Source organism: Phodopus roborovskii, unplaced genomic scaffold (assembly GCF_943737965.1).
Source record: "Phodopus roborovskii unplaced genomic scaffold, PHOROB, whole genome shotgun sequence".
NCBI lineage: Eukaryota > Metazoa > Chordata > Mammalia > Rodentia > Cricetidae > Phodopus > Phodopus roborovskii.
Window position 1 is genome coordinate 17,529,061 of NW_026126558.1, and position 27,718 is coordinate 17,556,778.

Here is a 27,718-nt window from a genome sequence, read left to right on the forward strand (position 1 = left end):
ACAAGTCGCGGTCGGTCGGCCCGGGCGTCGGAACTGGCCTCTGCAGTTTGAGGTGAGACAGGTGCCTGCTTTCCCTCCGGTCCCTGGATGCGGATTGTCTTCCCTCGGCTTGTGCCTGGTCGCGGGGCCTAGTCAGATTGGCTGTTGGCGGGTTGGGAACTCAGCGGTCTCTTTCCTCCGGAGCTCTTCGAACCTTCTTCCTTGCATCCCGAGGAACTTGGGGATCGGGGGCAAGAAAGGTGGAAACGATGGGATCTCCGGAAGGAGCTGAAGCGGGGTTCGGTTGCTCCGGTTGCAGGCCTCAGACGGAGTAGGTCTCCAGGTGCCCTCCCATACTCATTGGCCCTTGTTTCACGCTTTTTAGCAGTACTGAAATTTTACCACGATCCCTCCAGTGTAGCTGTGACGTAAGTGTTTTCATTATCTCTTTTCTGCGGAGGAGCATGCTCGAACAGACAGTTTAGGTTTTCCAGGTACTAAAAGGGGCAGCCTGGATCTGAACCCAGGTCTAACCGAGTCTCCACGGCCTCCCGACGCCCTGTTTATTGGGGGCCGTCTTCCTTCCCTCCCCACCTTGTGGTTTCGAAACTTCCTTGTAAGGTGGCAGATGTGAAGTTCACGTTTTGAGGGCCGCTGGCATTTCGGTTTTGTAAAGTGCTGAGGGTAAAGAAGAAGCGGCAGGGACCGTGGGTTTGTTTTAGACAAAATCCTGGGTTCGTGTCCAGGATTTGGGGAAAGGTGGTTTATTGCTTTCTACTAGTGCGATTGAGGAACGAATTTATTTGTAAACTTCAAATGGCCTCCTGTATGAAATAGTGTTCAGAGTGGACAGTTGTGTGTCCCTACATTCTGCCTTTATTGATCCGATCCTGCCTTTTGTTTACATAAGAAGTAATGACTCCACTGTGCATCTATAAGGAACTTAGGTATTTCCCTCTGGAGCCCAGACTGTTCTCAAATTTGAGGTAGTCCTCCTGCTCTGCCTCTCTTAAGGATGGAGTTAGTGTTTTGAGACACTAAGCAGTGGCCTTTTGATTCTTGTGAGGATGTCGTTAAACCTTAGAACCACATTAAAAGTGTTACTTTACGTGTTTTTTGAGGAGTAAAGTTTTTTTTTTTCAAGCTTATCTCCTTTTTTGCATAAAAAGGTAAAGTTGCTAGGTTCTTTTATAGAAGTCTGTTGGAGTTTTAGTAATATTACTTATTAAAATAAGGTTTTGCTAAGTAGCAATTTTATCTTGCAAATGTAAAAATATCTTCATTTGCTTGGCTGAGAATAGGTGGTAGAGCAGTATGCTTAGTGTGTGCAAGGCCCTGTATTCAGTCCTCCGTCACCACATTCTGTCTATCCTTTGTTGCTTTTGACACTATGAAAGGTTAACATTACCTGTTATATACAGCATTGTTTTGTTTTGATAAAAGCCTATATGTAAGTTGAGACAAAATCGCAGGGTTTCTGTGAGATTACTTTTGGATACAATAGTTAAGCCTCCTTATAGGTCTTTTTATTTTGGGACATACTATGATTATAGGGAAATGGTTGTAAATGGTTTGGTTTGATTTGGTCTGGTCTTGTTTTGTAACCCAGGCTGGCCTTGAATTCATGGTGATCATCTAGGCTCCAGGATTGGTTGCCAAAACATTTCTTCATTAACCTTTAAGATTTTTTTTAAACCCTCTGTTTTGCTAAGAAATAAACAGAAATTCTAAAAGGCTGGTTATATCAACTATATAATATGTTCTCTTGTCTTTTTTTTTTTTTAACCTATTTTACTAATATGCTTTATAAACACTCTGTCCCTATCCCTAGTGATGGCTCATGAAGCAATGGATTGTGATCTTCAAGTACCATTAGATGGTACTACAGATCAGGCTCCTTCAACTGAAGTTACTAGCCAAGTGGCACCTCTCCAGCCTGTCCTTGCTGAAGTGGTCAATAGCCAAGGAGGACAGCCTGAGCCTGCTGAAGTGGGCAGCAGCCAAAGCGGACTGCACTCCCTACAGCCTGTGCCACCAGCATCCATTGAGTTGACAGAGGAAATACAGCTCTCAGAAGAAAATATGGAGACTGCCCATCCAGGAACTTCTGAGGAGCACAGACAGGGATCTGATGCTGACCAAACTGTCCGAGCTGCTACGGCTGTTTCAATGAACAACTTCATCAATGGGCTGCAGAGACTTCATAACATGCTGGAATTACTGAGACCTCCACCAGCAGACCATAGTGTGGGGCCAATGAGAACAAGGAGAAGAGCAGGATCTATTATGAGGGCAAGAACTGGAGGGTCTCAGAGGCCAAATGGTGCCAGGTAAAATATAAGTTAAATGATTGATGCCACTCTGAATTGTAAAACCAGATTCTGGTCACACCTCCAGTGCTACCAAAGTTAGCTTTTCAGAATCCCCACTTCATGATAGATCAGATAAAATTAGTGTTTGCCTTGTTTATTTCTTTTAGTATTGAGGGAATAGTTTCGGTGATGTGCGTTGAAAACCAGAGGCAAGTTTGTCAGCAACAGTATTTATTGAAGGTTGGCCTTTTTATTTTCTTTATTATGTACACAGTGTTCTGCCTGCGTGTATGCCTGCAGGCCAGAAGAGGGCACCAGATTTCATTATGGATGGTTGTATGTCACCATGCGGTTTCTGGGAATTGAACTCAGGACCTCTGGAAGAGCAGGTAGTGCTATTAACCTCTGAGGAGCCATCTCTGCAGCATCCCCATACCAACCTTTTATTTTTTAATTAAAATATTTTCACATATGTAGGGAGTGTGTACATGGGTATTGAGGCAGGATCTCAGTTGAACCTAGAACTCTCCCATGTGGTTATTTTAGCTAACTAGCTTTCTTTGGGAGTCTCTTGCCTCCATGGTCTTTCCCACATTTACAGATATTTGGGTATTTGAACTCCCAGTCCTTAAGCTTGAATGGAAGGTGATTTACCTGCTGAGCCATCTCCCCAACCATGGTGTGTTCCTCCCCCAATTAAAGATTTATTTATTTCTAAATTCTGGGCATTGTGGTACATGCCTTTAATCTCAACCCATGGCAAGCAGGTCTCTGTAAGCTTAAAGATAGCATACTCTACATAGACCCTGTCTTAAAAAAAAAAAAATTATAAGTGGTGGATTATAAAATAGATGTTGAAATATGTGTCAGCCAAGCCATTTGATAGATAGCTATGTAACTTTTTCTCCAAGTGAGTAAACCTAAAAAGTTCAAGGCTCTGCAGTTCACTAGATTCTCTAACATGATGTATACAATACTAAAACATTTTTCTCAGTTACTGTGTTTTAAGAAAATTCTACATTAAATTTGTATAGCTGAATTTTCCTAGAACTGGTTGCTTCAGACTTCTATATTTTTGTTTTTTTTTTTTTTTTTTGTTTTTTGAGACAGGGTTTCTCTGTAGCTTTGGACCCCATCCTGTAACTGGCTGTGTAGACCAAACTGGTCTCAAAGTCACAGAGATTCACCTGCCTCTGCCTCCCGAGTGCTGGGATTAAAGGTGTGCGCCGCCACCACCGCCCAGCTTTTTGTTTTGTTTTTCACATGTACTTTGTGTGTATGTATACGAGCACACTCCTGGCACAGCATGGATGTGGATGTTAGAAGACAATTTGCAGGAGTTGGTTCTGTCCTACTATAGTCCCCAGTTAATTAAACTCAAGGGATTGGCTTACTCAGCCATCTTCACCAGCATTGGATAAGGCTTTTTGTTGGTTGTTTTGGGCTCCCCGCCCCCCAATGAGATAAAGTCTTATTTTATAGCTTAGACTGGTCTGGTAACAGACTTCAACTTCCACTTCCTGAGTGTTGAAATTGTAGCCATGCTGGCTTCTGAATTTCTGAAATTGAGATGAATTTCTCAATATAATGTTTGCCATTGACCCACCTGATAGATTCCATGGGGCCAAAATGAGCAACTTCTGCCTTAGACCTAGCCAAGAGACCAATTTGAGGAAAAAATAGTGAGCCAATTTTCCCAGCAGACCCCCAAGCCAAGGTTACAAACTCCATCCTGCTTGATTTTCGCCGCCAAAGCTATTATAACTAATATGTAAAATTGAATTTTACCTTAGAGATAGTGATAATCAGAGTACCTGTTATCACAAAGCCAAGGAAGACTAGGACTACAAATAATTAAAAAAACCTTAATGTATTCTTTCACTCAAGAACAGAGTGAGAGGGCTGAAGAAATGGCTCTGCACTTGGCTACTGTTCCAGAGGACCAAGATTTGAGCCTTAGTATTTACATAGCAGCTAATAACCATTTGATAACCTCAGTTTCAAAGGATTTGATGTCCCTCTTCTGGCCTTTGTACTACATGCAGGTGGTACACAGACATAACATTCAGGCTAAATGGTAAAAAAAAAAAAAAAAAATTTTTTTTAAGAGACCAACCACTGTGGTGCATGCCTTTAATCCCAGCACTTTTTAGTCCCATAATGAGAATGGATATCTTATCTTAAAAAACAAAACAAAGCCAGGAGGTAGTAGCCCATACATTTAATCCCAGCACTCATGGACAGGCCTATTTCTGAATTTGAGGCCAGCATAGTCTACAGATGGAGCTCCAGGATAGCCAGGACTACTGAGAAACTCTCTCAAAACAAAACAAAACAAAAACCCAAAATAAAAAAAAAGAACCAAACTTAATTTAAAACAGGTATAAAAGGATTTCTTTAGTTTTAAGAAACCCCTAACTAAAGAGCTGTATCAGACTTTGTAGAGTTTATCTACTATGCACTAAGTCCTGAATTCGATTCTCAGCATCAATGTATATAAAGTGTATACCTTTAATCCCAACACTTGGGAAGTAGAACAGGAAGATCAAAAATTCAGTGTCATTGTTGGCTACATAGCAAGTTAGAAGCCAACTAGAGCTACTTGATACCTGGTCTATTAAAACAAACAACAACAAAAAATAACCCACTAAGTGTGGTGATGCTTGCCTTTAATACTAGCTCTTAGGAGGCAGAGGCAGAAAGACCTCTGTGAGTTCTAGGCCAGCCTATTTGAGGCTCCATTGTGAGACACAAAGAAAATGTTCATATGAAATTCTTTAGGATTGGAGTTAGAGATCCAGCTCCGGAACTCTGAACCCTGTGCTTACTAAGCACTTTACCAAAAAATAACAGAATAAGGACTATAGAAAATTTTCTTCTTAGAGTAGTAAAGGTGCGAGTAAAATATCAATCGTTTTCATAACTGAGAACCAAATTCCTGTAGTAATCTAGGGAGTGCTTAGTAAAGAAAAATTAGTGAACCTTGGTACATTTTGTAATGTTCCCTATTGTTATCCCTTTGTCTAGACCCATCGTAGCCTTGAAAATAGACTGTTCGGCAGCCACCATGGGGAGCTCAGTGCTGTTGGAATACAAGGTCTATTCGGAGAGAATCCTCATTATAAGATCTGTTTGGTGGTTGGTTTCCTAAAAAGACCCCATGATTCAATGGGGGGAAAAAGTATATTTAACCAGTATTTGCCTAATTTGTTATTTTTTATTTTTTAAAAATATTATATTTAGCCGGGCTTTGGTAGTGCATGCCTTTAATCCCAGCACTTGGGAGGCAGAGGCAGGTGGATGTCTGTGAGTTTGAGACCAGCCTGGTCTACAAGAGCTAGTTCCAAGACAGTGTCTAAAGCCACAGCGAAACCCTGTCTCAAAAAACAACACCAAAAAGAAAGAAAGGAAGGAAGGAAGAAAGACAGAAGAAATTACTTGTAAATTATGTGTCTATGTGGGGGTTCTGTGTGTAGGTATATGCATGAGAGTTCAGAGGCATTGGATCTAGAACTGGAGATACAGATAGTTGTGAGACTCTGTGTGGGTGCAGGGAACTGAACCAGGGTTCTCTGGAAGACCAATAAGTGCTCTTAATCATTGAGCTAGCTATCTTTCCAACCCAGTTCTCTTGTTACGTATGCAATCGTTTGCCTGTGAGTATGTATGTGTATGATGTGTGTGCCTGATGCCCATCAAAGTCGGCAGAGGCATCAGATCTCCTAAAACTGGAGTTACAGATAGTTGTAAGCTGCTATGTGGGTACTAGGAACCAAGCCCAGGCCGTTTGTAAGAGCAACAAATGTCGTTACTTGCTGAGCCATCTCTCCAGCCCTATAATAATGTTGGATTTCACTTAGCTTTCAAAGGAAGCATTTAATGGCCTTGAAATAGATTGACTAGGGATAGTCTTCACATCATCACAGATTAGTCTTGCAACGGTGGTCCATTGTACTGTAATTCTTTTGTCTCTATACACACAGGTTGAGAACGCCAGTGCATGCCTACTTTCAGGTAAGCAGGTCTCAGCCTTATGTACCGGCCACTGCTCCTGCTTCAGAGACTAGGAATCCAACATCGGGTACTGATTCTGACAGTGACAGCTCTGCAGAGAATGAAGAGGTTGTTGTACAGGCAGAAGAACCTGAAGCTCACAATCCAGGTCTGTATTTTATCTAGGTTTGTATTCTCAGAACTAAAATCCACATGGCATAGATAGCTTTCACTGGCTATGGTGACATTAAAAAAACTGGTTTGTCTCATAATTTTCTGTGATTTGTGTTCCAACAAATCAGCCCCTTTGTAATAACACTTTACATTCCCTTTCGCTTTTTTATACTGCAGTGATCCACCTGAGATGGTTACTAACTGCTACACCAATTAAGCCAGTTATTAGAACCTTTTAATAATGGCTAGACCAAGAGAAGGCTATTGCCTCCAAAATGTATCTTGGTGCCAAAGTGCATCATTTTTAAAGACAAACCATAAATACATCATTGTTAGAGGAGATTGAAGTGAGTAACCTTGTAATATCTTTTTCCAGAATTTAGCAGTATTTTCCAGATACAACATGACAGTTACTGATACATGCATCTCTAGTTCTATTAGTCTTGTTTTTGCTTGCATAAATATTTAATTATTTTGGCAAATAAATCTGGACCATGGTCAGGGTCATGGACAGTCCCAAAAGTATTGCCAAGGTGGATGTGGCTAGAAGGCTGAAAAATGATTGGGCAGACCCAAAATGGAGTCAGGACAAGATAGTGTTTCCTTAGTCACTTAAATATATCTGAGGAAGTAAATTGTATATTTAAAAGGTTTGTGTGCCTATGTTGTTGGCGCAAATGGTATGATACCATCATTTTGGAGGCAGCAATAGGACAATGTGAATGCAAGGTCAGCTTGGGCTGTATAATGATAAATATTTACATCTGAGTTGTGACATCTCAGGTCTTAGTATGTTATACTTTGCGTCAATATGATTTTGTTTAGCAGTTGGTGAACAGAGACCCTCTAAAGTAGGTGTCCTGTTTACATTTAAAACCCACTAATACCCAGATTGTGTTAAGTAACTTTTTCCTTTAAAAAAACTTTTTAGCTATTTTTCAAATTTTATTTTATGTTTATGAGTGTTTTGCCTGCACATATGTATGATATTTTCCATGCCTGAGCCCAAGGTGGTCAGAAGAGACATTGGATTCTTTGAAACTATAGTTATATCAATGGTTATGAGCCTCACCATGTGGCTGCTGGGACCTGAATCCTATTTCTCTGCAAGATCAGCAAGTGTTCTTAACTGCTGAGCTGTATCTCCAGACCCTATTTTTGTTTTGTTTTGTATTTGTTTGTTTGTTTGAAAACAGGATTTCTTTTTGTAAAAGTTCTGGCTATCCTGGAACTTGTTTTGTACTCCAACGAACGTAGCGTCGAACTCAGAGATCATCGCCTGCCTCTGCCTCCTGAGTGCTGGGATTAAGGGCATGCACCACCACCACCCAGCCATGATGTCTTATTTGTAGCATGTGTAGTTATTTTTACTGAATGTTCCTCATTGTCCTTTGGAATTGTTGTTAGGAATAATTTTGTGCCCAGTATTAGAAAAACTGATTTTTCAAATGTGGTGGTGGTGCATGTCTTTAATCCCATCACTCTGGAGGCAGAGGCAGGCGGATCTCTGAGTTCAAGGCAGCTTGATCTATAGAGGGAGTTCCAGGATAGCCAAGGCTACACAAAGGAAACCCTGTCTCAAAAGTTAAACAAATAAAAATATATAGTAAAAAAGATGAGAATCAACTGTAAAGAGTAACTCTGAAACTACTGTGGAATTTTTTAATATAAACTAGATTATTATTAGATGGTTTTGAGAAATTACTATTTTTAAGGTATATTAATAATGCAATTTATGTTAAAAAAAAAGTTTAGTGATATTGTAAAGGATTTTACAAATGTATTGACACCTAGGTTTGTCTGACATTCAAACATACATAAAATAATGGAATGGGGCTTAGAATTTGTGAGTTTTTTGTATTTAGACAAATTTTATTTTTATAAATGCATTGCTTACATATATGTGTACTAAATGTGTGCCTACTACCCAAGAGGATATCTGGTTCTCTCTGGGACTGAATTTAGGATGGCTGTGAACTTTTATGTGGATGCTGGGAATTTAAACCTGAGTGTTCTGCAAAAATAACCAGTGTTCTAAACCACTGAACCATCTCTCTAGCCCTGATTTGCTTTTTAAATTGAGTATTGGATGTTTGTAGATAATACTGTTTTGTCCACTTATGGAATATCCAAAATAAGTAAGTAGTAAAAATAAGTCACTGGTGTTAAATGGTAGAATTGACATCCTTTTGCAGGATACTACAAACAGATGGACAGCTGTAGTGAGGCTCTCTTGTTAGCTTTTCAAACCTAACTTCTGTCTTTTATATATTATCTATGCTACCATTTCTGGATACAACTTGGTAGAACAAGGAGTTAGCTCAACCGAACAAGAAGCTACATCTGTCACAGGCGGTGATGCAGTCCTTGAAGAGGTAATGTGAATGTTCTTCCTTTTTTTTCTCTCTTTCATTTGTCTTGATACAAGGTCTTACCAGAAGGTAGTCTGGCTTTTAACTCAGAATTCTCCATCCTCAGCCTACTAAGTGCTAACTAGGGTTTCAAGCATATGACACTACATCCTTTGAAATAAAAAGTTAAGATTTCCATTTTAAATGCGACTACAGGTTAAATTGGAAAGTTTTGCAGGCTTTGTGTGTGAGAATTCCAGATGTGGCTTCTATTTCAGTTATTCCTTGTGTAACTGCTTCTGTTATTTTCTTCCTCCTCCTCCTTCTTTCTCCCCCTCCTTCTCCTCCCCCGTCTCCCTCCTCCCCCTCTTCCTCTCCCTTCCCCTCTTTACTCCCCTTCCTCCTCCTCCCAAGTGCTAGGATTAAAGATGTGCACTATCACCTGGCTGTGATTGTTTCTTTTTATATGATTGCTTCCTCTCCTGTTTTAAAATGTTAGGTATATTTAAAAACTTTAAAAAATGAGAGATAAATAATCAAGCAGAATGTTATTGCTATGTGATTAAAAACTTATTTGAAACAGGGTCTCTGGGCAGTGGTGGCACACACTTTTAATCCCGGCACTCTGGAGGCAGAGGCAGGCAAATCTCTGTGAGTTCAAGGCCAGCCTGGTCTACAGAGTTTGTTCCAGGACAGGCTCTAAAGCAGTACAGAGAAACTCTGTCTCATAAAACAAAACAAAAAAAGGTTTTTTTAGTTGCAATTAGTAACTATAAATGTTTGCTTATTGATTGTGAATGTGTTAAGATACATGTTCTTTGTTTTCTCATATTCTACTTTGACTGGGATCAGCTGAATATTTTATGTCTATAGGAGTTGATGATCAGTTTACTTTTGCATGAATAAAGAGCCTCCTTGTGGGGAGACAGAAGCAGGCAGATCTCTGTGAAGCTAAGGATAGCCTGGTTTACAGAGTCAAGGATGTTATACAGAGAAACAAAATATGAGAAAAGAATCTTCTTGACCTGAACAAGGAGGACACCAATGGACATGCTAATATAGAAGAGGGAAAGGCAATGAGGGTTCAACCCCCGACAAAGAACTACAGGCAAATAAAGAATACTGAATACAGCTGGCTGTGGTGATGCACACCTTTAGTCCCAGCACCCAGGAGGCAGAGGCAGGTGAATGTCTGAATTCAGAGCCAGATCAAGTTTCAGGACAGGCTCCAAAGCTACAGAGAGACAAAAACAAAAAAGAATACTGAATGCAGAGGAGTGTACCAAGTGGTTATCCAATACCAAATGGTCAGCCCTGAAAGTGTACATGCGAGTAACATTATGTGGGCTGAACATGTAGTGTTTATATTTAATATGTGTGTTATGTGTACATACACACACACGTGTAACAATTAAAAGGAAGCCATAAATTTGAGGGGAGGCAATAAATCACATGCTTTCAAAATCAATCTAAACTGTGGCAAGACTGGTAGTAAAAAGTAGCCTACCAGTTACTACCTGTTGTTGGTTACCCTGGTAGTTTCCAGAGCGTTTTTGCTTCACTTTCTATAGCTTTAGACTGGTAACTGTTTGGATTGGAAAAGGGAATCAAAGAAATTTTGTAAGATCAAAAATAGGAGTTCAGAGAGGTAGTAGTAGCTCTCCCATTGGTAAAGGGACCTATGTGCTATACAGAGAACCAACCCCCAGAAGTTGTCGTCTTAACCCCCCATGAAAGAATAAATCAATGAATGAAAACAAAAGGTAAGCCAAGTGTGCTGGTGCCTGCTTGTAGTCCCAGCACTAAAAAGGCTAAATTGAGAGAATCTGAGCTGGAGAGATGGCTCAGAGGTTAAGAGCACTGCCTGCTCTTCCAGAGGATCTGAGTTCAATTCCCAGCAATCACAAGGTAGCTCACAACCATATGTAATGAGATCTGGTGCTCTCTTCTGGCCTTTAGGCATAGATGTAGGCAGAACACTGTATACATAATAAATAAATCTTTTTTTTTTTTTAAGAGAAAAGAATTTTTTTTAATGAGAATCTGATTTTGAGGCCAGTATGGTTCAATATTCAGGCCCTTTCTCAACAGAAAAAAGAAAAGAAAAGAAAAAAACAGTGTTACTGGGATTTAGCTTGATGGTAGAAGACATGTTTAGCATGTATAAAATTTCACTTCACCTCCAGAAGTAGGTATTATATTAGCATACAATGTATGTTTTGTCAGATTGTATTTTATAAAAATGACATGTAACTAGTAGGTGTTATACATTTCTTACTGGTTTTCAATTAGGTTTACATCATTTTGATAGTTTTATTTGGTAGTTTGCACATGAGACTGTTTTTGCACTTTCTCACTGGAATGCATTTCAACTTTAATCCAGCAGTCTCACCAGAAACCCAGCATTCTACCTTCTGTGGACAATGATGAAGAAGGGGAGACTTGCACAATATGTTTGGAACAGTGGACCAGTGCTGGGGACCACCGTCTCTCAGCCTTGCGCTGTGGGCACCTCTTTGGATATAGATGCATTTCTAAGTGGCTGAAAGGACAAACACGAAAATGTCCTCAGGTAAGGACCATAAACAAGGGCTGTGTATTAAGTCAGAATCCCTAGAACAATACTGATTGTATCTCATTGGACTCTTTAGTGCAACAAGAAAGCCAAGCACAGTGACATCGTTGTCCTTTATGCCCGATCCCTCAGAGCTTTGGACACTAGTGAACAGGAACGCATAAAAAGGTAGGTAACTAGGACTGGTAAGATAGTTTAGTTGATAAAGGCACTTGCTCCCAAATTGAGTAACCAGGACCTGTATGATGGAAGGAGAGAACTGACTCCTGAATTTTGTTCCCTGACCTCCGCACACATGTATATACAACACAGTAAATAAATGTGATAAAAGGGAGAAAAAGTTTTAAATCTGCCTAGGTAGAGGGGTGGGTTTTTGTTTTTTGTTTTTTTCTTTCTGTTTCTTGGGTTTTTGTTTTGTTTTGTGTTTTTTTAATCCCCCAAGGCAGTTTCTTTGTATAGCTCTGGTTATCCTCTGTAGAGCAGACTAGGTTTGAACTCACAGAGATCCACCTGCCTCTGCCTCCTGAAGATTGGAATTAAAGGTGTGCATCACCACTGCCCCCCAGCTAGACTTCTCCAGTTTGTGGTGCCCATTTAACCCATCTGCTACCTGTACAAACCTTTGACTGCTCCCAGGACTAGGAGGATACACTTTATCCAGAGGCACTCTTAGCTTCTTTTTAAGTATATCTGATAAGGAAATTATCCATCTACTTTTGTTATGATTCTGGAGTTTTACTTAATTCTGACTTGGGATTTCTGAGGATCTTTGAAGTTATAATCTCAGGCACTGTTACTTACATAATCACATTCTGCAAGATTTGTTGTTTATACAGAATTTAAAATGTGAGGCTGGAAGCCAAATGTGGTGGTACGCGCTTTTATTCCCAGTACTCAGGAGGCAGAGGCAGGCAGATTTCTGTGAGTTTGAAGCCAGCCTGGTCTATATAGATAGAGTTCTAGGATAGTCATGGCTACATAGAAAGACCCTGTCTCCAAAACCTAAAATAAAATGTGAGGTTAGGAAGTTTAACTTGGTGGTAGAGCACTTGCTTAACATTGCAAGGCCCTGGATTTCATCTTAGCACTGGAGGCAGAGGCCGGTTGATGATGCCAGCCTGGTCTACAAAGTGAGTCTCAACCTGTCCCCCAAAAAACAAACAAACAAACTACTTTTTAAGTATTGTGGAGGAATCTATTGTTGTTTGAGATGGTCTCTATGTTGTTCAGGCTGGCCTTGAACTCTGTAGACAAACAAGCTGAGAATTTGTGAGCCTGGTGTTTCAGCCCCCTGAATAGTAATTACAGGCCTGCACCACCAGCTCAGCCTGTGAGTTTTGTTTCTATGTAGATAGATCAATCCCTTGTTTGTGCTTGTTTCCAAGATGTAGTAGCTCTAATGATCTTTGAACATTTTTTCAAATTGGCTCTTAACTCTAAATCATGGATTACCAACTGCTGTAGTATAATTTGTTAAATACTGTGTTCTTTTTGCACAAACTTCATTGCTACCTATGTCTTAAATCGAGGATGTTGTTCATCACCTGTACTTGTTTTGTTTTGAGACAAGGTGTTGTGTAGTCCAACTGCCCTTGCTCTTGGTATACAAGGATAACTTTGAACTCCCCTTCCCACCACCATTTGTCTTTTAAAGATTATTTCTTTAATGTTCATGGGATGGGTATTTGACCTGCATGAATATATTTGCACCATATGTATGCCTGGTGTTCTCGAAGAACAGAAGAGGGCATCAGATTCCCCCTGGAACTTGAGTGCCAGGCAAGTGTGAACTGTCATGTGGGTCCTAGAAACTGAACCCTGGTCCTATGCAAGAGTAGTAAATATTCAACTGCTGAGCCATCTCTCCAACCCTCTTATAGAGTGTTTTTGTTTTCTTTGTTTTCAGTTGTCTCACTCTGACTCTCAACTTTTAAGTTTATGTGATCCACCTGCCTCAGTCTCTCCTTAGTTGCTGGCATTACAGGAATGAGCTACCATATTTGGGCTAATTTGATTTTCTTTGTCTTAATGCATCAGTCTAGTTGAACTGTAATAGTTTGGGAGTCTTTAATTTCTTGTGAAATAAATAAGGGCAGCATTGTTATTCTAGTTTTCATATCTTTTTCTCTTTGCTATTTCAATTATGTGAAATTTTGATCTTGTTTTTGTGTTTCATATTTTGAAATTATGTTTAAGTACATGTAAATTTATGGTTATATATTATTTATTTGCCTATGCATATTGCCTTCATTCTAATTGGCCTTTTTTTAGAATTTGCTTAGTGTAAGCTTCCTTATCTTTTTAAGCTTTAGCCTTTTTAGTTCTGTTAGTTTATTTAGTTTACATACGTTGTGACAATCAGCAATTTATTTTCTTTTATAGCAATAGATAATCTTTTCACATTTAAGTTTATCTTTTATGAGTTGCTTTAGTTTTTTGGTTTTTTTTTTTTTTTTTTTAGCTCATTTTCCTATGCTTCTCTAGTCTTCAATAGTAGAAGTCAAATTTCTGGCTCCCATTGCTTCCGTTTGACACCAAACCCCAGTGGGCTGGCTGTTTAGTTCCACATTCTACTAGAGAGTTCATTTTGTACTTTATTATATTGTCAAGACATACTTAAAGAATGTTTATCACAATACAATGTGAACTTAACTATGCCAGCTTGTGAGTGTTATGGGGTCTACTTGGATCCAACACAATTCAAACACCAAGTCTGCAAAAAACAAAAATTGATTGTAATCAAGCCACTACTAATGAATTGGGCTACAGCACAGACTGGGGAGCTGAAGCACAACCCAAGCCCCAGAATGCTTTAAGCACAAGAACTATGAGCATTTGTGCCAAGTTACAATTACATTTTTCACCAATAAGGGTTCAGGGATTAGGGACTTTCCTAGGAACATATCTCTGTGGTACAGCTATCGTCTTCTCATTGGTTGGTTTACTTGAGTATGGCTGGGCGGCTTGCCCACCATTCATGTCTCAAACATGCCAACCAGGGTGTCAGTGCCAGTTATCTAGGGAGGTCTTGGGCATTTAAGTTCATTTGACCCTTATTTAGAATGGAAGTTCTATCCAGAATGGCTTCAGTTTGGTTCCTTCTTACACTGGGACGTCTTCTGTAGCTTTCCTAATACCCATCTTCCCCTGGCTTTTCCCTTCTAGTGACTTACTGAATGAACAAATGCTCAGGAAGCAGGCTGAGTTAGAATCTGCACAGTGCCGGCTCCAACTTCAAGTCCTCATTGATAAATGCACGAAACTCAATAGCCGTGTCCAGGTGAGCTTGTACTTATTTTTTTTTGGTAGGTTTTATTTAGTGTGCTGTCTGCATGTTTGCCTGCCAGAAGAGGACATCAGTTCTCATTATAGATGGTAGATGGTTGTGAGCCACCATGTGGTTGCTTGGAATTGAACTTAGGACCTCTGTAAGAGCAGTCAGTGTTCTTAACCTCTGAGCCATCTCTTCAGCCTTTACTCAGAAAAATTTTAGAATTAAAGAGAAAGACAATTTAAGAAGAATCTAAATATTACTTGGGTTTTTCTCACTAATTGGACATTTGCCCAGAACTCACATACTTCTATGACTAACATGAGGGCTTCAGACACAGTACAATCACTAAGGACTACCAATATTTGATAAGTCTCTGCATTCTTTATTTCAGTGACTTGGTGAAATAATCTGAAATTCAGTTCTTTAAGATTCATGGTAACATTTTCATGATTGGCAAGAAATCTTTTATCCATTCAAGAAATCTGTTACTGGGGGCTGGAGAGATGACTGAGTGTTTAAGGGCACTGGTTGGAGAGAACCTAGGTTAGATTCCTTGCACCTACATGTCAGCTCACAACTATCTGTAACTCTAGTTCCAGAGTACCTGACACCCTTATACAGGCATACATGCAGGCAAAACATCAATGCATATAAATAAAAAATTTAAAAAAGAGAAATCATTCTTCAGGGAGAAATAAAAGAAAATCTTTATTTACAGTCTTTTTCCTTATAGGACTTAGAAACCCTTATTATGCGGCATCAGAATCAAATTCTACAGAAACACAGTGGCTCCCAAGCACTCTGTGTGAACTGCTTACCCTCCAGCCAGAACCAGCATAAATACCACTTCCAAAAGACCTTCTCAATATCTCAGACAGGGAACTGCCGAATCATGGCATATTGTGATGGTTTGAGCTGCCTAGTGGTATCACAGCCTTCTCCTCAATCTTCCTTCCTCCCAGGTAACCAATTCAGAACCTCATCTTTTGTATTCATTATTAGATACTCCTTGCTTCTCTTCCCTTTTTTGAAGATTCTTGGGCTCAGTAGTGATTGAACACTGGCTATCAGCTCACTTTTTTCTGACAGTTCCCTGTTATTGAATGCAAATGCTTCTGGGGGTGCTGCAAAAGCACCTTTCATCCAGTACCTGAGAGACACAGACAAATCTCTATGAGTTCCAGACCAGGCCAGGCTGTTCTACATAGCAAGTTCCAGAAACACCAGAACTACATAAAAATAACAAACAAATAGCTGGTTCTGTTGGCATATGCACACCTATAGTCTCAGAATTCAGGGGGTTGAGGCAGAAGTTTGAGATCACTGTGGTCTATGTAGTGAGACCTTCCTTCAAACAAACAGAAAATGTCTCTTTCGTCTACAAATAGTACTTTTATCACTGCATAGGCTATTGCCTTCCTTTAAAAAAATTCTTTCATGTGTGTTGCTTTTATTTTATAAATCATTTATCAAGAATGTAGAAATAGCCAGTAATGTTACCATGAGAAAGGAGGTACATGGAAGGAAGTCTAGGTCACTGGTATAGTCCAAGGAGAATATTCCCTGTGTATGCTATTTACTATGAATACAAAACTATTCTAGCTGGGCGGTGGGGGCACATGCCTTTGATCCCAGCGCTCGGGAGGCAGAGGCAGGCAGATTTCTTTGAGTTTAAGACCAGCCTGGTCTACAAGAACTAGTTCCAGGATAGCCTATTCTAGAGACTAATTCAAATATAAATAAAATTTAATATTTTGAATTGCAAATAAGAGAATTTCAGGAATATAATAGTCATTTTATTAATATACATCAATGGGTAGCTGAACAGAGAACTCAGTGGTTAAGAGCACTTTGTGCACTTTCAGACAAGAAAGAGGTACACTTTTGGAATTCCATAGTTAAAGCTTAGCATCCATGTTAGTGGCTTACAGCCATCTATGACTCCGGTTCCAGCTCCTCTTTAATGTTCATATACCCACACAGGCAAACACACATAGATAATAAAACTGGGGCTGGAGAGATGGTTAATAGCACTAAAGTTCATTAACTTCTCTCCCAGAGGACCTGTGTTCAGTTTCCACAACCACTATAACCTGTAACTCCAGTTCCAAGGCATCTGGCACCTTTTTTCTGGCCTCTGAGCGCATCAGGCATGCATATGGTACACATCGTACATGTGGGCAAAGCATAAATATAAAATAAATATTAAAAGTAAAACCTGCCAGGACTGGAGAGATGGCTCAATTGCTAAGAATACTGGCTACTCAGTTCAGATCTTAGTACCCACATGGTGGCTCACAACCATCCCTAACTCCTGTTCTAGGGGATCCAGTGCCCTCTTCTAACCTCTGTGGGCATGTGATACACATGCATACAAGCAGGCAGGGCACCCATACTCACAGAGATCCCCCTGCCTCTCCCTCTGGAGTGCTGGGATTAAAGGTGTGTGCCACCATCTCCAAGGTGCTTTTTTTTCCTTTTTTCTTTCTTTCTTTTTTTTTTTTTCATTTATAATTTATTTTTATTTTATGTGCATTGGTGTTTTGCCTACATGTAAGTCTGTGTGAGGTTGTCAGAAGCCCTGGAACTGGAGTTACAGACAGGAGGTAGCTGCCATGTCGATGCTGGGAATTGAACCCTGTTGCTGAGCTCTCTCTCCAGCACTCCAATAGTGCTTTTTATATCTCCCACATGTTAGGATTGTAGTGATATCTTACCATGCCCAACTGTCCCAATACTTACTGAAGTATAACTTATTAAATTGTACATATTTAAAGTAGCTTTGACTAGTTTTGTAATCTTTTTTGACTAGTTTTGTAATCTTTTCCTTATCCTTAATCCCTTCTCACTCATACTGATGTGCCTTTTGTCACTGTCACTAATTATATATAAATGGCATCATATAGATGTATGCCTTTTTTTTGTTTGTTGGGTTTTTTTGTTTTGTTTGTTTGTTTTGGTTTTTCAAGACAGGGTTTCTCCGTAGCCTCGCCTGTCCTGGAATGCTAACCACTGCCCAGCTTTTTTGTTTTGTTTTTTTTAAGATCCTTATTTTTATATAAATTAATAGTTTATTTCTGGGTGGTATTTCATTGTATGTGTACATGATAGATTTATTTACTCATCCATCTATTGATGGATACTTGAAATGGATGTTGGTGCTATGCATGGTGGCACTTGAGGTCAGCATTTGAGGCAGAGACAGGCAGATCTCTGAATTCAGTGCCATCCTGGTCTACAGATCAAGTTTTAGGACAGCCAGGGTACACAGAGAAACCCTGTCTCAAATAAGTGGATAATAAACCTAGGAAATACTCATTTTCATTATTTGATTGTTTTCTAGGGACTTGGATTTCCAAGAAAGGTAGACAGGGGTGCTAATTATTTTAAAAGATAGTTCGATTCTTGCCATAATTTACCTTTATATGCCTTTTTCCAACTCTCTTCTTTGGTAGGCTTTGGTGTTAAGATGTTGAGTACTGCCAACATGAAAAGCAGTCAGTACATTCCTATGCATAGCAAGCAGATACGTGGATTAGCTTTCAGCAGTCGATCCAAAGGCTTACTGCTCTCTGCTTCCTTTGACAACACTATTAAACTGACCAGGTAAGTAAGTCAAGGGTAAGATTGGGTCTGGGCCACTGCATCAAATTAGTCTTAGTTCTCTTACTGATCTGAGGCATTGTCTCCTTTTAAAAGTATATAAGCAACAGTCACATGTCTTTTATCCCAGTACCCAAGAGGCAAAGGCAGGCAGATCTGTGTTTTAGACATAATGAGTTCCAGGACAGCAAGGGCTATATGAAGAGACTGTCTCAAAACAAATGAATAAAATAAAAGTATGTAAACTCTGTATGGTGATTGACACCTGTAATCCTAGCATTTGGGATCCTGAGAGGCATGATGATTACCATGTGTTGGAGGCCAGTCTTGGACTATATAGAAAATTCCAGGACAACTTGAACTACAGAGGTAGAACCTGTCTAAAAACAACAACAGAAAAGTAGGTATTAAATGGGGTGTGAAAGCAGATGCCACTAATCCCAGCCCCTGAAAGGTTGAGACAGGAGGATTGGTCAGCCTAAGATGAGTGAGACAGAAAAAAAAAAAAGAAAGAAAGAAAGGAAATAATAGTGACATAGAAGATCATTAAGTTAATGTGTAATCAGTTACAATGTGACTTGCATGCATCCACATTCTCACACACATATATACTATATAAAGTGTGTGGGGGGGGGTTATTTTTTTTAAATAATGAGGGTGGGAATGTGTAGTGAGATAGTTCTGTGGCGCTGACCACGCCCATTGGGGTGGAGCCATGGGCGGAGTGACCTGTGGAAGGAGGTCGGAGGGGGCCAGGAAAGGCGCTCTCTTTCTGGCGTGACTTGGACAGGAGAGGATCGGGTTGAATTTCCTGGTGTTCATCTGTCTAGGTTGTAAGTTATTTCTCCCTGAATAAACATCTATTCGGCCTATTTGTTTATCCTGATCCTTATTTACCGCGATAGGAATGGGTACTGAAGAGATGGCTCTGCGCATCAGGATAGTTCTGTTCATAGCATGCGACGTTGAATGGGTCAAAGATGGTTTCAGGGACCCAATAGGAGGACACTTGTGTGTGGATATACACAATAAAAATCTTTTGTTTTTGGATGTTTATTTCATGTACATTGGTGTTTTGCTGACATGTATGTCTGGATGAGGATGTCGGATTCTCTGGAACTGGAGTTATAGACAGTTGGTTCTGGGACTTGAACCTGGGTCCGCTGGAAGAACAGCCAGTGTTCTTAACTGCTGAACTAACTGCCTAGCCCCCAAATAAAATCTTTTAAAAATGGATGAGAGTGCGCTAGAGAGATGACTTGGTAGTTATGAGCACTACTGCCCTTTCAGAGAACCTAGTTTCAGTTCCCAGCACCCTCATGGCAGCTCATAACTGTCTTACCTCCAGTTGTAGGGAATCTGAAACCCTTTCTGGCCTCCTCAGGAAGGGTTCTCACGTAGTTCACAGACTTGCATGTGGACAAAACACCCATACATACTAAAAAATAATTTATGAGTTAAAAAACAAATAATTAAAAGGGGGACAGACATGGTGGCACACAACTTTGACCCAGGCACTTGGAGTGCAAAAATGGGATCATGGTCCAAGGCCAGTCTGGTCTACTCAGCAGTTCTAGGCCAGCCAGGGCTACATAGTGAGACCCTGTCTCCAAACATTAGTAAAGGCAGGGATAAACTGGAGATGTAGTGCAGTGATAGAATGCTTGCCTACCATGCATTAACCCCTCTGTTCATTAATCCTAGGTTTGTCTGTCAACACAGAGAGAGAGAGAGAGAGAGAGGGAGAGGGAGGGAGAGAGAGGGAGAGAGAATGTTTGTGTATTGGGGGAGGTGCTGTTACAGTGTTGTTCATGGCTACTTCTGGGTGGTTGGATTATAACTTTTGATTTTCCATGTATTTTCTACTTTGTTGTGTTGCTTACTGATTGCGTGACAGTTAGCTATAGAGAAAATAATTCAGTAGAGAAGGGAATGTATCATTTGTGTATTCCTTTAACCTTCCCTTTTACTTCATTGTAATTCAAGAATTAAGTTTGCAGACCAGAAAGCACAAGTGTTCTGGAATTGAGAACGATGCAGTTCCCAGAGAAAATATGAAATCCATGTAGTTCTGTAGTTCATGTTGCAGATATGTTCTCAATAAGTTTTTACTTAGTTAAATGTTTTATTATTAAATATTATCATGATTGTATACATGATTTACTGGTAAAACTCTCTTATAACTTCACAGCCTTGAAACAAATACTGTGGTGCAGACTTATAATACTGGACGTCCTGTTTGGAGCTGTTGCTGGTGTCTTGATGAAAACAATTACATCTATGCCGGACTGGCTAATGGTTCAGTTCTGATGTATGACCTACGAAACACAAATGCCTATATACAGGAGTTAGTGCCTCAGAAAGCCAGGTAGGAAAAACTCATTCTTATGTGTGTTGACCATAGCATTCTTTTAGATTGTTACTATATTAGTTCATTCCTCAGAGTGTCTCAACAGTTGACCAGAAATCTAAGATCTGATACTTTTATCTCTTCAGAATCAATAGATTTGAGACCTTTAGTCCCAGCACTTGGGAGGCAGGCAGATCTCTGTGATTTGGAGGCCAGCCTGATGTACAGAGCGAATTTTATTACAGTTGGGGCTACACAGAGAAACCCTGTCTTGAAATACCAAAATAAAGTGTTTAGTATGGTAACTTCTACATAATTAAATTCATAGTTACATGGCCTATAGAGTGGTGTTTGTGATAGTATCTTCGTAAACTTGCAGAAGGAAATTTAGAAAATCTAACCAAAGCCAGGCATGGGGATCAGGGGCACACCATTAATTCCACCTAGCACTTACGCAGAAGTAGGCGGATCTCTGAGTTGGAGGCTAACAAGTTCCAGAAAAAGTTCCAAGATAGCCAGAGGTATAAAAATAAACTCTTTCTCAAAAAAAAAAAAAAAAAAAAATATATATATATATATATATGTATATGTGTGTGTGTGTGTGTGTGTGTGTGTGTGTGTGTGTATATATATATATATATATATATATATATATATAGAGAGAGAGAGAGAGAGAGAGAGGGAGGGAGAGAGGTAGGTCTAACTAGTGCTGGTGGCTTATATTTACAATCCCAGAACTTGGGGGGCTGATGCAGAAGGGTTATTATGAGGTTATGGTAAGAAGGTTACACAAAAATCATCTTTTTTCTGAGTTACAATGTGGTTGCTTTAGGCTGTTTTTGTTAACAGGGCTTTCCTTTGGAGCATCTGATGTATGCTGTTGAAAGTAGATACAGAATGTCATGGTGTATTTCCTTTTTCTCCTATAGAGATAGCTAATTGTGTTTAGAGGATGCTGGAGGATATTCAGCCTTCTGTTTGACTTCTATTGAGATGGGAATATGACACGAGTCTCCTGGTCATGAGGTCTGGAGCAGCTAAAGTGTTGGATTTAGAATGTGTGTCATAGTTTTCTTTTTTGCCTTCAGATGTCCTTTGGTATCCCTGTCATACTTACCCAGAGCTGCTGTTGCTGCATTTCCTTATGGTGGGGTGCTGGCTGGAACCTTGGAGAATGCCTCCTTCTGGGAGCTAAAAACAGACTGTTCTCATAAGCCTCATGTGCTATCCTTGGAGCCAGGGGGCTTTGTAGACTTTCAGACAGAGAGCAATACCCGACACTGTCTTGTGACTTACAGGCCTGGTGAGTTCTGAAGTTCTTAGGGACCTGCTATTTTGGTGGTTGGGGGGAGATTTGTACAGAAAAGAAGACATTCCCTTTGAGTGGCTCTGATAAACCTCTCTAAGGCTGACAGGCTGGTTGTGTTGGAACTGTTAGTACTACAGTGAAGATGATGGCTCCCATTTCTTTCTGCCATGTGCTTCTGGAGTCCATTGTGTTCATCCTCCAAATCTAGGGATAGATCTCTGAACAGCTATTAAATTTGTAGGTTTGTTTTGTTCTCCTTTAAAAAAAAAAATCTGTATTCCTGATGAACCATGGTGATAGTCAGTTTGGTGAGGGTTTGCCTTTTTAACTTGGTCTTGAGGTCTCAAGAGAATGGCTATGAATTCTAGCCATCCTAATATGATTCTGGATCTTTAGTAACAGTTGATTATGGTGTACTTTTCACAAGCCATGTCTTTGTCCTGACAAGCACCTAATAATCTTTTCGTTGTTGTTGTTGTTGTTTTTGAAACAGGGTTTCTCTGTGGCTTTGGAGCCTGTCCTGGAGCTAGCTCTTGTAGACCAGGCTGGTCTCAAACTCACATAGCTCCACCTGCCTCTGCCTCCCGAGTGCTGGGATCAAAGGGATGCGCCACCACTACCCAGCAAAGCACCTAATATCTTAAATTCTGACCTGTAATTAGGTGTCTCTCTCAGGGGAAGACTGTTTATACTGGCAGACACCTTTGTCGTGATTCTTACCTGGTCTGAGGACAGTTTATTCTATTACTACCAAAATAGTTATTATCTGAAAGAGCCTCAACCAGATCAGAAGATAGGTTCAGGTGAGACACAGAGACAGCACAACAAAACTCATGAAATAACAAAAGGAAATTTACTACTTAAAGCTCCAGGGAAAAGAGACATGCTTTGTAGGGCCCTTGGGAACAAGGAATAACCATCTGAGGTATGTATATTCAGTCATTTGGAACAGAGGAAAAAACAGAGGACTGTCTCTATTAAGGCTTATGGATACTGTCCCTTAAATGTTCTGGGGAGAGGAGGGAATTGGCTAGTTTAAAGAAAACATGAATGGGAAAACTTATTTCTATGACTGATGTCAACCATTGAACTGTATTTGGAATGTGTTGTGTTTTGACTTAGTGAGATAAAGGATAAGTGGATTATATAGCAAACAAACACTCACAGAGGGCATTTTATTTCACTTCATTTATTTTATTTTTTGAGACAGTCTTGCTGCATACTTCTGTAGCAGTTCTTTAGCCTCAGCCTCTGAAGTGCTGGAATTACTGGGTGTTTAATTCATCATGCCTGGCTGACAGAGAAGCCTCTGTGTACACTGATTTTAAGTTGGGCCTAAAAATGGGTTCCAAGATAGAGTTGTTAAGTTGACCATCAAAGAGCCCATTTGTAGGTGGATCTCATCATTGAATATTTATCTGGGAAACTGTTTCAATTGCTGCTTCTGAACTTTTGGCTCTTACAAATCATGTTATAACTTGCATAGAAAGCTTGAGTCTGGAGAGATGGTCCAGTGGTTAAGAACACTGCTCTTCCAGAGGACCTGAGTTCCCAGGACCCGCATGATGGCTTACAACTGTCTGTAACTCCAGTTCTGGGGGACCCAACACCCTCCCATGGACATACATTCAGCCAAAACACCAATGAATATAAAATAAAAATAAAAAAGCAAGCTTGGGGTTTCATTTTGTTTCCTAGCCCTTGTTTACCTCTCAAAATACCTTAGCTGTAACTCTACTTGTTATAATTAATGGAGTCCTCAATGGAAAAAGGAAAATACCATTAGAATACTTGAAAAACAAATTCCCCAGGAAATCTCAGAAGATATATTGATTATACAAAACCAGTGCATTTTGAGAGTTGTTTCTCAACTAGGAAAAATCTATTCCAGATAACTTCCTTTAATCCTAGGCCAGGCTCCTGAATTTCATTGGTACTATGTTGTTGTATGTGCTTTGTAGGTCTTGTGGGTTTAATGTATTTACCTTTTCTACTCAGCTAGGTTGTAAGTATTTGAGGTTCAGGGACTCAAATTTTTTTGTATCATTTCTATGAGGTAACACCAATTTTTCTATCTCATAGATAAAAGCCATAACACCATACGAACTGTGCTGTTGGAGATGTCCTACAAACTAGATGATGCTGGAGAGCCAGTCTGTTCCTGTCTTCCTGTGCAAACATTCCTTGGGGGACCCACTTGTAAACTATTGACCAAAAATGCCATCTTCCAAAGCCCAGAGAATGATGGCAAAGTCCTAGTATGTACTGGGGATGAAGCATCAAAGTCTGCCCTGGTGAGCCTGTTTTTAATTTTATATTTAAAAATAGTTTAGGGTTTGAGGGTCTTGGAACTTGCCTAGTGTGTGTGAGGGAGTTAGTCCCAACCACCACCACACCAGTCTAAAGGTAATGGGCAATACCAGAAGAACCCTGCCTTCCATACTCTCCTGTGGTTTCCAAATGCACAAGTAGGGCCATACATATAAATATGTACACACAAAACTATCACTGGTATATAGTGATTACATCATAGGTGTTAAACAATGTGAAGTAATAGCACAATAAAGGGAAGAGAGCAGGATTGCTAAAACATCAAAGTTTACTTAAAATGTTTATTGGAAAATTGGCTCATTTGGTAAAATGTGAAGTGCTTGCCATGAAACATGACCTGAATTCAGATCCCCAACATTTATGTAAAAAGCCAAGCAGAGCAGTATTTACTGTAATCCCAGAGCTCGAGAGGTAGAGAATCCCTGAATTCAAAGCCAGCCAGGTCCACATAATGAATTTCAGGCTAGCCAGGGCTACACAGTGAGACCCCATCTCAAGATAGTCTGGTGGTGATTTACTGTACCATTTTTGTTAGTTCAGTATATGAGTGAGGGTCTCATTGTATACTCACTATATATGCTGGCCTGAAAGTCAGATCTGCTTGTCTTTGCCTTCTGAAAGCTAGAGGTAAAGGCATGCCTGGCACATTTCAACTTGTAAAACCTTTAGTATGTGATGTTGGGGGCAATGAGTGTGTGCCAGAGTACACAGGTCGAGGTCAGAGAAGGACTTTGTGGACTTGGTTCTCCTTCCGCCTTTACCTAGGAGCTGGACTTCTAACTCATTGGACTTGCATGGCAAGTGTCTTCCAATGAGCCACCTTACTGGGCCCTATTTTAGATACTTTACAAGTGTGTTGTAGTAAATATTCTAGAAAAAGAAAACACTAGAATGTGTGTTCCATGGCTGGAGAGATTGCTCAGCACCTAGGAGCATGTTAGGGTCCTCTTCCAGAGGATCCAAGTTTGGTTACCAACACCTAAATTGGAAGGCTCACGGCCAACTGTTATTCCAGCTCCAGGAGACCCACATTCTTCCACAAGTACCCCACATGGACACACATAATCACATAATTAAAATAAATAGTGGGGTTTTTTGTTTGTTTGTTTTTGTTTTTTTAATATAAGTTCTATGAGGATAGAGATAGTGGTCTTACTTCATTGACTTTTCTGTCTCTGGAACATAGATGAAAAAAATGAGTCCGTAACTTGCTTTTTAAACCAACTTAGGGTATGTTAGTTTTATACAGTGTTAAGTAAGGTTGCGACAGTTATTCCCCATCTGGGCTGACTAACTACTGACCTCTATTTCTGCTTGTTTTTTAAGTTGTGGAATGCTGGCAGTGGCTTGTTGCTGCAGGACCTGAAGACTGACCAACCTGTCTTGGACATCTGCCCATTTGAAGCAAATCAGAACAGCTATTTGGCCACCTTAACTGAGAAGGCTGTCCATTTTTATAAATGGGAGTGAGCATGGTCTTGAGGCCTTCCAGATATGCTGCTGGTTAATGTTAGATATTGTTTTTAGCACCTAGTAGCCCTGAACAAGATACCTGTTTATATGCTGTAACTAGAACTTTTGGATCATGGCTTCATTTGGACTAGTGTGATTCTAGGTCATGGAGACACTAAGATTGTGTATTCTATTTGCACCAAAAGGGGTACCTTTATGAATCTTGCCTGGAAATTCTTTATTTAAATTCTGCACTCTTATAGTCCTCTCAACTATTATTTAGGATATGAGTATGCACAGCACTTTGAGGCTGTGATACCCAACCAGCCTGAATTGTCTTGGGTAGAATTTGACTTATTTCCAAGTTTGAATGCTCATAACTTTTAGTGACTTGATCTCACCCACACCCCTGGGCTGTCTGCCCCCAGTGTCTGGTACAACATGTGGTGAGTGTTGTGGCAACAAGAGTTACATTCCAAGTATATATGGTTACTAGATTGTTGACAAGTCCAGTGATGGAGGTGGTTGATGAGCTAGCTATATGTAGAGCCATAGCTAAAGCTTATGTACATTAATGTCATTGTATTATGAGAGGTAAAGAAAAGGATCAGTTGTTTGAGCAATTGTGAAAGGCCTAGAATTTTCTAGTTAGTGTAAAATCCTCAGGGGTTTTTATTCTCTACCAAGCCAGTGCTTGAACATGTACAATTCCCAGATAAAGACTCCCTTCCCCATGTGAAATGTTTGATTCTAAAGTTTCTTTAATTTGCCTCTCAATTTTTTCTAAAAGTGTGGTTATTCTCAGGAAGGCAGTAGTGGTTAGACCTGTGGATGACAGAAAGGAAGACACTTAGAAACTTCTATTCTGGTGGTCCTGAACTGTCCAGCAGTTAGAATTATGTTCAGGTTTCATTTGTCTACTTTGCCTTAGGCTGCCCTTGTCTTAACGTATAGACAACATGATTGCCTCAAAAATTTATTGGTGAGGCACTATCCTTTTTAGTAAAAGTACTGTTCTATCTATCAAACTCCTGATCTGTTTGGGGAGTCTTTATTACCAGCAAGGAATTAAGGTTAATTTTCCCAGGGTTCTAAGTTGTAGCTGTACATGTTTAATGAAACCTATTTGAAGATACTTTTTTTGTTTGTTTGTTTGGTTGGTTGGTTTGTTTTTAAATTTAAAACTTTAAAAACATCAGGTTCCACATCTTGGAGAAAAAGCTCCCTTCCCTCCCCCACTTTTAAAAGTATCTGCCTAGGCCTGGAGCTTCAAGACAGACTAGGATTTAAATTAAATAGAATTCAAGTAACTTGAGCAGATGGCCACAGAGAGAAAGCTCTGGGTGTCAGGTTGGTCTGGGGTAGGGTTAGGATTTGATTGGCATTGAAGAATGTTTAACTAAGGCCTACTGGGGAGATTTACTCCTGAAGAAGCTAAGTTAAATAAATACCAAGCCTTGCCACTTCTTGCATTTCCACAGTAAATTTGGATTGGGATAGGAGGGTGCTCAGGACCTCACACTTGTTTTGTTGCTTGACCACTGAGCTCTATCAGAAACCCAAATCGTGTTTTGGAAGCAGATTCACATGATGAACTGATTCTCTAAAGAAAGCTTTACCCTACCCCCACCCTTACTTGCAAGAAACATCATCTCTAGACCCAGACTCTAATCTTATCACCAAGATATTTGTTTTAAAATCTTGTCATAATGCATTGGGATTTTTGAATATTTGCTGTGTTTCAGTGTTTGTTGTAATGTTAGCAAAATAAAGGGTTTGTCATGTATAACACCAACCCCAGTGTTCTCTCTGTTAGTGTCTACTAGAGGGTTCTGAGAGGATCTGGGTTCATAGTCTATAACTCCACAACTATTGGGAACTACAGTTCCAGGAATCCAATACCTTCTGATCTCCAAGTGTACCAGGCAAGCCTGCAATGCACATACATAACATTCAGGCAAAACACAAGTACAAATCTTTCTAAAATTTGAAATGTTGAAAACGTAAAAGCTCAT

At 39.9% G+C, this 27,718-nt stretch overlaps 1 protein-coding gene across 1 annotated transcript; it reads left to right on the forward strand.

Annotated features, from left to right (window-relative positions):
* The first annotated feature begins 346 nt into the window (after window positions 1–346).
* On the forward strand, window positions 347–27,498 carry Rfwd3 (ring finger and WD repeat domain 3). Its single transcript, XM_051201757.1, has 13 exons — window positions 347–407; window positions 1,811–2,309; window positions 6,275–6,453; window positions 8,766–8,833; window positions 11,193–11,381; window positions 11,461–11,552; window positions 14,550–14,664; window positions 15,392–15,620; window positions 18,114–18,264; window positions 20,453–20,629; window positions 21,700–21,914; window positions 24,003–24,214; window positions 25,578–27,498. Exons 2-13 carry the CDS (start codon window positions 1,813–1,815, stop codon window positions 25,719–25,721), a joined length of 2,268 nt encoding a protein of 755 aa, XP_051057714.1. The 5' UTR covers window positions 347–407; window positions 1,811–1,812; the 3' UTR covers window positions 25,722–27,498.
* Window positions 27,499–27,718: the final 220 nt, after the last annotated feature.

Bases quoted from the DNA above. Each gene is read 5' to 3' on its own strand.
- Rfwd3 (XM_051201757.1), top strand. From the start codon at position 1,813: ATGGCTCATGAAGCAATGGATTGTGATCTTCAAGTACCATTAGATGGT. The intron at 8,834-11,192 runs GTAATGTGAATG...ACTTTAATCCAG, and splicing joins GTGATGCAGTCCTTGAAGAG to CAGTCTCACCAGAAACCCAG. The intron at 15,621-18,113 runs GTAACCAATTCA...CTTCTTTGGTAG, and splicing joins TCAATCTTCCTTCCTCCCAG to GCTTTGGTGTTAAGATGTTG.